The 12,471-nt window shown below is 39.9% G+C and overlaps 1 protein-coding gene across 4 annotated transcripts in view; it reads left to right on the top strand.

The window, feature by feature from the left end:
* LOC111578637 (receptor-type tyrosine-protein phosphatase gamma-like) overlaps window positions 1–12,471 on the top strand; it is a 413,908-nt gene that overhangs the window by 366,643 nt on the left and 34,794 nt on the right. For all 4 annotated transcript variants that reach the window (XR_008601705.1, XM_055010623.1, XM_055010621.1 and 1 more), the window contains exons 13-14: window positions 6,506–6,659; window positions 11,491–11,582. Coding sequence is in view for 3 of the 4 variants with exons in the window: in XM_055010623.1 (XP_054866598.1) it covers window positions 6,506–6,659; window positions 11,491–11,582 (246 nt within the window). In the remaining variant the exon portion in view is untranslated. The remainder of the gene's footprint in view (window positions 1–6,505; window positions 6,660–11,490; window positions 11,583–12,471) is intronic.

The following is a 12,471-nucleotide window of genomic DNA, read 5'->3' as shown; positions in this document are numbered from 1 at the left end:
AGAGAGTGCAGTACTCCACCAAGGTTGCTCAGTCGTTGTGCGATTTCCGAAGCATGAACTCTTTAAACAATTCGTGGCCCGCAGATGTCAATTTGTAGTAGGATCGCAATCATGTGATCATCAGTGGGCAGCTGACTTAGTGTTCACTGGTTGTCATAGTTACAGTGACGCTGTGCCGTTATTGCGCAATGATACACAAATCTTCACTGTCAAAGTCTAATCAATTGGTCCTTGTGTCATTTCTGACCTTCCCTGAAAATGTCATTGAAATCCTTTGGTCCATTTTTGATTAATGTTGCAAACAGACAGACAGACAGACAAACCAATGCCGATTGTCACATAACTCCGCTGCATTACTTGGCAGAGTAATAATAACAAAACAATTTAAAATAAAGCCCCATTTTAAAGTAAATGATTGCAGTTTCTCGTTATGCCCCCTAATTGTTCATTATATTCTTTGATTTTGTTGTGGAAGCACATGTGCTGAAACCTATGCTGCTACAGTTTGGTGAGAGCTAGCAGGAAGAACCATAAGGCCTCATACAGTCACATTAGTTTTGCACTGACTGTGCTTAATTCCATTACTTTTTAGACAGACGTATTATACGTTTTGTTTCACTACATTCATTAGACAGCTGTTACTAGTCACTTGGGAGATTTTACATGCTAATAATATGATACGGAACAGACTACCTGGACACAAAGATGTCGAGATCAGTATGAGTTCTACTTGTAAGGAAAAACATCAGCATGCTGATTACATGAATAGATCAGTGGTCGACTAATATTTTTTGAATGTAAGTTTAATGTCCAGTAGACAACAGAAGTGAGCATACCTCATTCAAAATTTTATTATTTTTAAGTTGAACAAAATGTATTTGTTCTAATGTAAGCTAAAACTAAAATATTTGTCACAGTGATGCTGGAACCCAGGTGCGAACACAGGAAAAGGACAGAGACAAGTTGAGTTTACAAAATGGGTTTTATTTGACAAGGAAATGAACACAAACCAATACAGAATGGGGAAATTAAGCTGAGGGGCAGAACAGGAGTAAACCTACCTTTTAGCACATCGTACCCAAAAAATGTTACACTACACCAAAGAAAATCTGAATTCCATTAGTAACCCGTGTGCCAAGTCTGAAGTAATTGCTTGTCTGTTTTCAGAACCAGATTGTAAAAGTTGTCCACTGTGTGTCATTTCTGGAGGACTTTGATTAGTGGTACCTTAGCTCTTTCTATACCTCTTGGATACTGCTGAGAATGTGTTTTGATCATTTTTTTTGTTGTTGTTGGTTACTGATCCTTCCGTATCCTTTTCCATCATTGTGAAGTCCCATTGTCACAAATCTCTGGTAATTCTTTGCATGTCTGCTCCACATGGAAGATAGAAGCAGCCTGTAGGTCCAATACGGAGGACAATGCTCATGCATTGTGTGTCAGTGGTTACTTTTGCTGCACGCAGTTTCAACTATGAGGACTGTATTTTCAATATCATCTTTCCAACATACTTATTCTTGATTGTCCAGAAGAGAAAGTACTCTATTGTCAACTCAGAAATAATGCAGTTATTTAAAGGTGATGCGATTTTGAATCATTAGACATTGAAGTGACTTTACACAAGTGTGTTGTATATTGTAAGTACTACTACATATTTAGATCTAGATCAGTGTACTTTCCCCACTACTGTCAATCTCCTAACTTTTTTCAGTGTTGAGTGCACCACAGCAATATTGTAGAAATGGTGAGATCATTCTGGTGTAACAGGCCAGATTAATACCCCGGCCAAAGCATACCTGGGTATAAACTGCCCCAGGCCAGGGGGATTGACCTGGTCTGTTACACCTGTTTAAGGCTTCATATTGGGAACCCTTACTCAGCAGCCTGCGGAAAATAGATGTCAAAACCACAGCTACCAAACTAGAACAGAAAAACTAAGCTCATCTTATCACCATATTTTCCTTCTTTCTACAATTGACCAATCAGTCTTCCTCTCTGCTTGTTGTTCTCCTGCATGCCTGCCTTTCTCTTCTGCCCAGATGTCACCATTTTTTTCTTCTCCTCACAGTAATTTTGTTTTCTTTAGTCTCCTCATTTCCTCTTTTAGTCTGTCTTCTCTTTTCTTCTGTCCACTGCCCCCTTCCTTTCTCACACTCCTCCACCACCCCCTTCATCCTCTCTCTGCCTCTCCCTCTTCTTGCTCTGATCTGAGTGCTGGCCTACTTTCAAACATGGCGAGAGGAGATGGGACTTGGAGGCTAGACTCAGCTGCAGGGGAGAAAAGGAGCCTCTGCTCCATTTATAGTTGCATGGGTGCGTATGGTGTGTGTTTGGTGTGTTAGAGCCTGTATGTATTGCCCTGCAAATTGGTAACTGGCTGTGTGTGTGTGTGTGTGTGTGTGTGTGTGTGTGTGTGTGTGTGTGTGTGTGTGTGTGTGCGCGCATGCGTGCGTGTGTGCGTGTGTGTGTGTGCGCGCGTGTGTGTGTTACGTGTTAGCGTGCAGCAGGCAGGGGTTATATTTATTTATTTATTTTATTTTTGGCAGACCGCTGTAATCGTAAGAGAAAAGCAGAAGGAGAAGAGAAGGGAATAAACAGGCAGCATCTCTGGGTCTCTGTGTGCACTGTGCATGTCTGTGCATATGGATGTAAGAGAAGAGATGCCAAGTTAGTGGCGTTGCAAGCCAGCTGTGGTGCAGTGCACTGGCCCGGCCTGATGTAGCGTTCGGCTCCAGGCAAAGCTGCTGATTGAAGGCCATGGGGGCCGGCATCAGCTCCAGCAACGTCACGGCTGCAGCCGCTGAACTGGGTAGGTAGTGGTGGTGATGAAAAGACCTAACAGCAACCTGGATTTAACAAATGGTTAAAATGATCCTGAGTTGTGTGTTGTTTTGATGCAATTATCTGGCTGCACTTTCTCAAACAGAGAATGCAGGGTGTGCAGATCTCATAGCAGCTGGGACCTGGCCTAGCAGCTGACTGATCTGTATTATTTTGGTTTGTTTGATGGTTTTATGTGATTGCAGCACCCTCAGTTTTTAGTTAGATGAAGTGAAAGAAACCACTTTCTGTTCTGGTGCTTGTTTGCTGTCGTAAAGCATGAGATGTTCATTCTGGTTTGTCCTGTACAGGAATAAGTGAGGTACACAATGTGTTTAGCCTAGCTTAGCAAATTTAGTGTGATCACATTCCACATTATGCACATTTTAATAAAGTATTCACAGCAAAATGTACAAAAGTAGTTTAAACAAGACATGTTCCAATGGGTATCAGTCAAACTTTAAAATGTTTTTCTTAACAGAAAAATGTGCTCTTTGATTCCTTTGTGAATAATTATCATTGTTTTTTAGTAAACAGCAAGAGCAAGTGAACCTATTATGAAGTAGCATTTTTGAAAAGATTCTATTTTGTCTTTTTTTAAACACAGCCTCATTCCGTTGTTTATTTAGTGATTCAAATATGCCTGACTTTATGCTTGTTGACGTCTGTTTCCACTGGTTTGATAGTCATGACATTGTAGCCAGCTTAGGATTTATTATTTGTTTAATTTATGTTTTCTTGTTAATATTACTCCACCAAATATTATTGTAGGATTATTAAATAATGTTTCTCCACCAAATTATAAAATGTCGGGTAAATGTTTGCTCAAATGGGGTTAAGGTTGCTTTATGCAGAATTATTAAATAGTCTGATATTCGGCCAGCAAAGTATTTAGATTAGACGAATATAATAATGCAGCACATGAAGCACCTCTTGTTGCACTGTCAAAAAGAGCTTCAAGATTTATAGGAGAATTATTTAGCTTGACGGGTTCTGTATAAATTTCTGTAGCTGGAATCTATACAAGTTAGAGACCAAAATATGAACAATAAAACGATTGAGGCAACTGGACTTAGTTATGGTACATTTATTAAACTAAACAATAACAAGAACTAACTATGATACAACAACAGCATACATTAAGACAACAACAACACAAAGCAAACAAGGCGGTGAATGTGAGTGAAGGAAAAGGGAAGGAAGAGAACATGACATTTTATTGTAATGTTGGAGGTAATATTTCATTTGAAATGTGGTGTTCTGAGGGAAATGGATGAAGGGACAACACCTGAAAGCAGCTGCTAATTTGATGGTTGACTAATCTGTTCACTTGTAAATTGTATCGTTGAAAAGAGAATTTGGGAAAGTTGCACCAAGTTCCAGGGATTGAAAATTGCTTCAGTGCCATGATGATGATGATGATGATGATGATGATGCCTCGGTGAGTGGTCTGATCAGCCTGTGGAAACAGGTCAGAACAGCGGTGGACAGAGTGGAGCCTCAGAGTCAGGAGAACTCTGGGATTCCTCAAGAATGACTCTCAGAAAGGAAGACTCAAAGCAAAGTTTTCAGCTATGGTCTTTTAAGGGATTCTTGTGCATCTCCTTAAAAGAGGAGGGTTCTGGACCAACCTCCACTGAGAAGGGCTGATGTCCAGATGTCCCTTACAGAGTTACATTTTCAGATAACTTTTAACTGTTTATGGTTTCTACTCAGTCCAATATTGTTACACATCATTTCATCATATTTGTACTCATGGTAGGTAGACAATCAGAACAAGGCTAAACACATATATGACATGAAACATTTAGGTGTCAGACTTAAACATGAAACGACAGATTAAATGAGATCATGATGCGATGATGATCATGATGAAGGTTCATGAAGTCAAAATTTCTTTAAGTGCAAATGAAGAATGATCAAATCCAGGGTCATGGAGAAATTGTCTAAATGAGAATCTGGCATCCCAATGTTTAAAAGTGGAGGGTTGTTGATGCGGGGGTAGTAGTTAGTGACGCTGGCATCTTGGTGCTAGAAATCATGGCAGGAAATTGATGACAGATGTTGTACTAAGCAGTTGTGAGATCAGGCCAGTCAAGATCGACTGCAGAAGAAATGCAACATGCCTCAATGCAAGTACCTGCACTGAGGCATGTTGCAACTGGCTAGGTTAAGATTGATAGTTTGTCCTTGAAATTAAGAACTAGATTTCCTTTAGGTCGACACCTTGTGGCAAGAGCATGGGAATGGAAAGTCTTGTGGACTTTGGAATAGCAACTAGTAGTAATGCTGTAAAGGGAAGATGACCGAAAGAGGAAGAACTGCTTTGAATTGTGGACAGTACAGTAGCGCACTGTGCATGAGAAGTGATAATGAACAAGTAGAAAGAGCAGTGTGGTATGTAGAGGTGTACAACAGGAAGGGGAGTGATTGAGGTGAGGTCTTTCTCCTGAACCTCTGTTAAAGATTTCCTTATAATCTCCTTATAGAAGGACACATTGCTATATCAGATAAAAGCAACATTTAGAAATACTTAAAGGTATAGGAATTATCATTGACAACCATAGATAGGGGATCATGTCAACCTTCTTCAAAGCACTGCAGTATATGTTGTTTGCAATACACTTGTTTCAGTCACATTTTAATGTGTGGAGGCAGATGCATAGTATTAGGGTGCTTTCACACCTACGTCTTTTAGTCCGCTTAAAGCGGACTGGAGTCCGCAACACCTGCAAGTAAGGTTCGTTTGGGCTGATGTGAAAGCATACCAGATTTTTTTGGTTCGGACTAACGAACTGCACCGAGACCACTTTCGGGAGGTGGTCTCGGTCCGCTTCTATGTGAACTCCAGTTCGGTTCGCTCCTGGTGAGAACACAAACCTGTCTCCATTCGGACCGGCTTGATGGCGCAGCAGACTTTTTGGTCTACGGGAGCTTCCGTAGCTTCCGGGATTTTTCCCTCTTCACATGCTGCGCCAATCAGCGTACACCTACGTCATCGTAAACGCCTTGTTTTGTAAACAGCGCCGCCAAACGACTGGGGGGAGATATAACATTAATTGGAGTAGGTTCAACTGCGAAAACACTGGTGTGAATGCGAACCGAACCAGTTGAAAATAGCAACATTGTAACAACTTTTGGGTCCAAACGAACCACTCTAGCGGACTAACAGGTGTGAAAGCACCCTTACTGTCTATCAACAGAATTGAATTAGAAAATGATCATGGAATATACTTATTGGATCTCATAGGGAGAACGGAAATTTGAGATGAGGGCATTTTTCCTCACAAAACTTACTTTGTCTTCTCCTTCTTGTCTTGTCAATAAAACTAGTTCCACAATTAGAGATAAGTGGTACAGCAATTCATATTTTTGTCTTGTTATATGAACCCAATATATGGAAGCTTGAACCTTTGATTATCTATGAGCCAAAATGAAAATGCTAATTATTAACACAAAACCATCACTCCTATGCACTCTCTTTCATCTTCTTTTTTTTGCTTCCTTTTTTCACTGTAATCCAGTCTTTTCCGCATATTTATCTGCATTGCTACTTAAATTTCCTCTTTAATCCTTCTGTTGTTAGTGGTACCAAGTCATAGCCTCCCTATGCCTCTCCTGTTGAAGCATCTGGCTGTGAACTTTATTTCTTTCCCTTGCTTAATTCTCTTCCTTTTTCCTCCAGATCATCCTAACACAGTGACCAACTTTACCCGCCAGGCAAGGCCTGCATCTGGGGCGGGACTGGGTCATGTGGAGTGGCTGGTACCTTTGGTGGTGGTCTCAGCTCTCACCTTCCTCTGCCTCTTCCTGCTGCTGGCTGTGCTCACCTACTGGAGGTGGGTATAACAGCACACAAAACACAGCAATAGTGTTTTGACCACCCACAAACAAAAACATGTAATGGAACTTGAGGCTGTGTCTGAAATCACTACTGTTGTTAACTTCTTCATTACTCAATATATCATGGTAATTTAGTAGTACTAGGTGCTTACCATTATTTTGCATTAGCAGCAGCAGCTGTTGAGTCATGTTATGATCATTTTTACATTTGCTAAAATTTGTCTCTTGGCACTGTGGAACCACTAGACAAACTTTATCATTCCACTGTGGAAACTTTGATGATGCAGTGGATACATTTACATATTGATGATTTAGATACTCCAATAAATTGGTGGACAGTAAATGTGGTGCACTACATATAATATGGATGCATTTTAAACACTTGAAATTATTGATTAAATATCCATTAGATATGAAGTAGAAATCCGGTGAACAAGGGGTGATTTCGAACATAGCCGAACAGTTTTCCACTACCACCTTTAACTCAAGATGTTTTCTTAAAGAACCAACTGTAGTTTCTGAATATGAACAAAATATTTGGTACCACACTGACAAGTGCTGATTGCTATTTAACTGCAAAGTAGTCAGAAGCATTTCAGAAGCTGAAATTTATCCAGAATTTAAAAACCTTGATAGAGAAGTAGTGGCCAAAATGCACTCACACGTTTTTCTGCTTCTGTTTTTTTCTTTTTTTATGAGCTGTTTCTTTGTGTGTTTTGTTTTGTTTTGTTTTGTTTTGCTAATATCTGTAAAACTGCCTGGAGATGCTGATTTCAAACAACTTCCCAAATCAAATCAATAGTCAGTAATGTAACCAATAGATATGAGTTGTATGCATGAGATGAGATGTAGATCTCCACTGTCACGGAAGTTTCTGATCAAACTGGAGTCCTGAATCTGCCGCCAGGGGATCCAAGTTCATTCGTCCGGTCCATTTCCCTTCCAGTCAACTAGGTATTGGACACCCCTGCCACGGCCATGTACATCCAGGAGTCTTCAGACCGTGTACACTGGTTGATCCTCCAGAGTCTTGGGTGGTGGTGGAGTAGGAGTAGGGGGCGCCATTTGGCTCTCTTGGACAGGTTTGAGCAGGGAGAAGTGAAGGGTAGGGTGGACTCGCATGGAGCGAGGGAGTTTAAGACAGACGGCGCAGAGATTGACTATGGTCTCCCCCTCAAATGATCCCATGAAGTGGGGGGCCAGCTTCTACATAGTTCAGAATTTTTAAAAATGTATTTTATCTGCTTCTGCTCCCATAAGCATTTGATAGATCGTAATAACTGAAACTTTGTAATAATAATTTTGTTAAGTAATAATCTTGTAGTTTTACTTTAAAGTTTACCATGTTCCTTTGTTGAGCTACATAATTGTGAAGTGAATTTCATCCTTTCGTTGCTCTGCATGTTCCTTCTGTATATTACTGTATGTTGAGTATAGTAATATACAGTTAAATATGTTGAGTACTGTAGTAATGTTTTTCTTCCTGTAACAGATCGTATTTAGACCACATGTCCCCTGCCTTCACTCTAAGACTGGGATAGTTTCCACTATCACTGTTACTGATGAATGTTGTCTCAGTTCAATGAATGAAGGTCAGTTCAGTGGGTTCGTGGCACTGTTCTTTGGTTTAGACTATTGACTGTTTACGGTGAATGAGCATCAAGGCTGCCTCCTCCAGACGACCTGTCAATCATTCCAGACCTGACTGTAAATCAAATAACCATAGCCCATGATGTCACTGAAACTTTCACGCTTTATATAAAATCCAATATTGATTGACACATACAAAATAAATTAAATATTAAATATATAAACATAGAAATATTAATTGCTGTATCTTTTCCATGGAATTGGAAATGACACTTTTTCTTTTTGTACTTATTTTCATGATATCCTTTTTGTACATACTTCAGACACTGATGCACTTATTTTTCAGTTTTCATGAAAGATGATTTCATGAAAAAAATATTTAGTAGTACAACATGTTTAAAAAATATCCACTTATCAAAAATTATACCAGATAGTCAGGTTGTCCTAGTGTTTAAAATCCTAAATGTGACTTCTTGTCAGCTTGCAAATAGTTTTTTTTTTTTTTAACCACAGTTTCTCTAACTTTTTCCCATGTGACTTAATTGGATCATGACACCAGCTGGTGTCCACCAGCTAACACCAGGAAGTGGTATGACATTGACCTGTGTGTGTGTGTGTGTGTGTGTGTGTGTGTGTGTGTGTGTGTGTGTGTGTGTGTGTGTGTGTGTGTGTGTGTGTGTGTGTGTGTGTGTGTGTGTGTGTGTGTGTGTGTGTGCGTGTGTGTGTGCGTGTGTGTGTGTGTGTCAGACAGAGAACAACCCCCTTCATGCCTTGTTAGGAAAGCCCTCCTCCCTCCCTCCCTCCCTCTGTATTCCCTCCTTCTGTCCCTCCATCTCCACTGTGCATTCGCTCCCAGATCATGTCAGCAGCAGCATGCAACAGGCCGTCTGCTCTCTGTCCTGTTCTTGTTCACCAGGATGAACGCTTTCTGCTCTTTGATGTGTGTCAAATACAGGTAGGGAGGGTCTGGACACGCACACACATTATTGTAGGGGAACTTGAGTGACTGTTGTCAGAGTAAGCTGTAGTAGTAAATTAGGACACAGTGAGGGGAATGTAGTACCGTGTCAAAAAATGTAGTTTCGCTTAGTTGCAAGCCAAATGCTAGTTCATCGTCTTGGAATAGGAATTAAGTGTAGAGCTTTAGGTCAGAAAACAAAAGAAAAAACAACACAAATGAGTGTATGACTTCAGCTGATCTTATACTAACATTATGAAAAAGGTGTAGAAACTAAGCATACTTTATTCATTTTTGTGTATCTGGTAAATTGTAAAATAAATGTTGCTTCACTACACTGGAGCAGCTCAGCAATCACACGTTTACATTCGAGTGACTGTTCCCACTTCTGACTGTAGTTACTGTGACAGGAGGAAAGGTGGAAGCCTGTGTCTGTGCAGGGAGGAGGTAGGGGTGGATGGGTTGACAAAGCAATGGATTTGAAACCACTGTTCATTATTATTTGGGATTAAGCTATTTGGGATTCACAACAGTTTTTGTATGGAATATCTCCTGCCCTTGGAAAGGATGAAAACATTCTTTTTTTGCATTTCAAGGAGAACTTGTCATAGAATTTAAGGCTGTGTTTAAAAATCACACCTACATGATAAAACTGGTGTTTTGTTACTGCATTGGAAAGAAAATCACATGACATTTGTCTGAGGGGGGGGCACATTTTGTAATCCTCTGTCTCTATGGTACAGGTTTATAAAAGACTGTGGTTGTAGATAAAAGAGACGGACTACTGCTGGTATGAGACAGGGATCTGCTGTGTCAAAGTTACACAAATCCACAGAAAATATCCACCCCAACCTACTCTTTCTTCTCTATCCCTGACAGACAACAGTCACTGTTAACTCAACCACAGGAGGCATTGTGTCAGAACAGCAGAATTGTAGGTTGTTCTAACTGATATGACTGATGTGAGGGCAGTCTTTCCCTGACCTTTTCTCATCTTGCAGGGTCTATGCCCTATCTTTTCTTCCAAGCCAAGAGAGAACATTTATTTCTCTTATTTCCTAATTAAACCAAAAGACCTCCCCTCAGATTGACTCTGAATACCTGTTATGTATTTCCTATACTTCTCATTTGGTTTGATTATGTTGTAAACACAGATAACCAACATATTTTATTAACAGAAACTGATTTTAAGGATTTGAGGGTTTGCTCAAAGTAATCTTATAGTAGCACAGAGGTAAGCATAGCTTGTCTATGGCTATTTATTCTCTGTCTCTGGGTTATTTTTTACATTCAAATGTTTCTTAAGAGAGTAGACTAGCGGCATCTCTTCTGGTTCTTTCTGGTATATTTTAACTCCAACTTGTCTCTAAATGCCTGATCCAGATCTGCGTTTCAAAGCACTTTGATGTAAAACATCACACGTGAACTGCTATAGTCATAGATTAAAAACGTGACATGATCCCCAAACTGATGTCTGCTCCTGAAAGCTTCCCTGTACAGAAGACAAACACATCTAGAATGAGGCACATTCTATGTGAATCTGTAACCTGCAGTTGAGTGTGTGTTTGTATGTACTTTGACAGAGGAGTACTCAGCTGCTCACTGCCACAGTGAAATCTGAGTTGTCTCTTTCTTCTCATCTCTCTCTCTACTGCATGATCTGCATTGGTTTGTCTGTTTGTGTGTCTGTTCGCAACATTACTCAAAAATGTACTCACATATTTGGATGAAATTTTCAGGGAAGGTCAGAAATGACACAAGGACCAAGTGATTAGATTTTGGCAGTGATGCTGCTTATAGTCTGGATCCATGCATTTGTTAAAGATTTCTGTATCATTGTGAGATAGCAGCACAGCGTCACTGTAACTATGACAACAAGTGAACACTACATCAGCTGCCTGCTGACGATGACATGATTGTGATCCTACTACAAATCCACCGATTTCATCTGTTGGAAGTTATACAACGACTTGGTGGAGTACTGCGCTCTCTGAGTGCTTTTCTCGTATTGCTATCCTCTCTTCTGACACAGACTTGGAGACTTCTCCAAACTGAAAGTGTTTTCTACTGCATCACATTTGTAGCTTTTGATGATAAATATACTTTCTTTTAAAACATAAATTAGAATGTAGTTTAGCTATTTGGGAAAAAATGGGAAGAAACAGTATGTCAGTGAAATGCTAAATACATGTTTTATGTCATACAGAACTTCAACCAGTCTGTAGCAATGCATAAAAGACATTGTTAAAAGTGTAATCTCCCTTTTTTTTTTATGTCAGACGCTGGTTCCAGACAGCCCAATTCTACGTGGAAGACAGCAGTTCACCCAGGATGGTACCCAGTGAGACAATTCCTGTCATCCCCATCCCAGGTAGAAAAAAAACACAGCACTTTTCACATTTAGAATCCCATACAAAACCATACAAGTAAAAACAAAATAATAATAAAAAAATCCTGGTGCTGCTACACAAAGCCAGAGGAAGAAATTTCAGATCAAAACTACTTATTTGAATCTCTTTTTCTTTTTACTTCACCTTTTAAAATTGGTGGTTTTTGTGTCCTATGGCAAGGCACTGAACCCCGAGCAGTAGTATGAATTATCTAAGCTGTCCAACCTCATTTCCATCCAACTGTCTCTATGGAGTGTTTCTGCTCAGTGTTAGTTAGGTGCTTGTCTGCTCTGTAAGGTTCTAGGTCAGGGCTATTCTTATCTGAAGGTCCAAGATTATGAACCAGATTTAAGATTCTACCAGTTTCATCATCAAGTGATTAAAGAGCCTGGATAAGCAGCAACAATCCAAACTTGGGCTGTATGTGTGAATAAAAAAATTAATGAAAGTATATGGAACATATGTACAAGTGTTTAGAAACACACAAATATAAAATTAGACACTAGTGATTCAATTCCATTTATTAATTCACAACATAAAGCGTGTCAAAGTACTTGAGATAGAAAGTTGAACATTTACAATCAGACGGTCCAGGCGAGGGTAAAGAGAAGAGAGAGAGGACAGCACTAGAACACTCAGAGATATCTGCAGAGATAACAAAACACAAACCACGGCAGAAAGAAGATACAAAGTTAGTGTCATGCAATGATGGCGTATAAATGTATGGAGAGACAATGAGAGTTGGAGAGGTGCTCAGTGCATCATGGGATGTCCCTGAGGCCTCCAACAGCATAACTAACTGATGGTCATCTGAGCCAGTCCTAACAGCTTTATCAAAAAGCCTGATCTTAAGAATTGAGAAGGTGTGTG

Source organism: Amphiprion ocellaris, chromosome 5 (genome assembly GCF_022539595.1).
Source record: "Amphiprion ocellaris isolate individual 3 ecotype Okinawa chromosome 5, ASM2253959v1, whole genome shotgun sequence".
NCBI lineage: Eukaryota > Metazoa > Chordata > Actinopteri > Pomacentridae > Amphiprion > Amphiprion ocellaris.
This window is presented reverse-complemented; position numbering and strand designations above follow the sequence as displayed.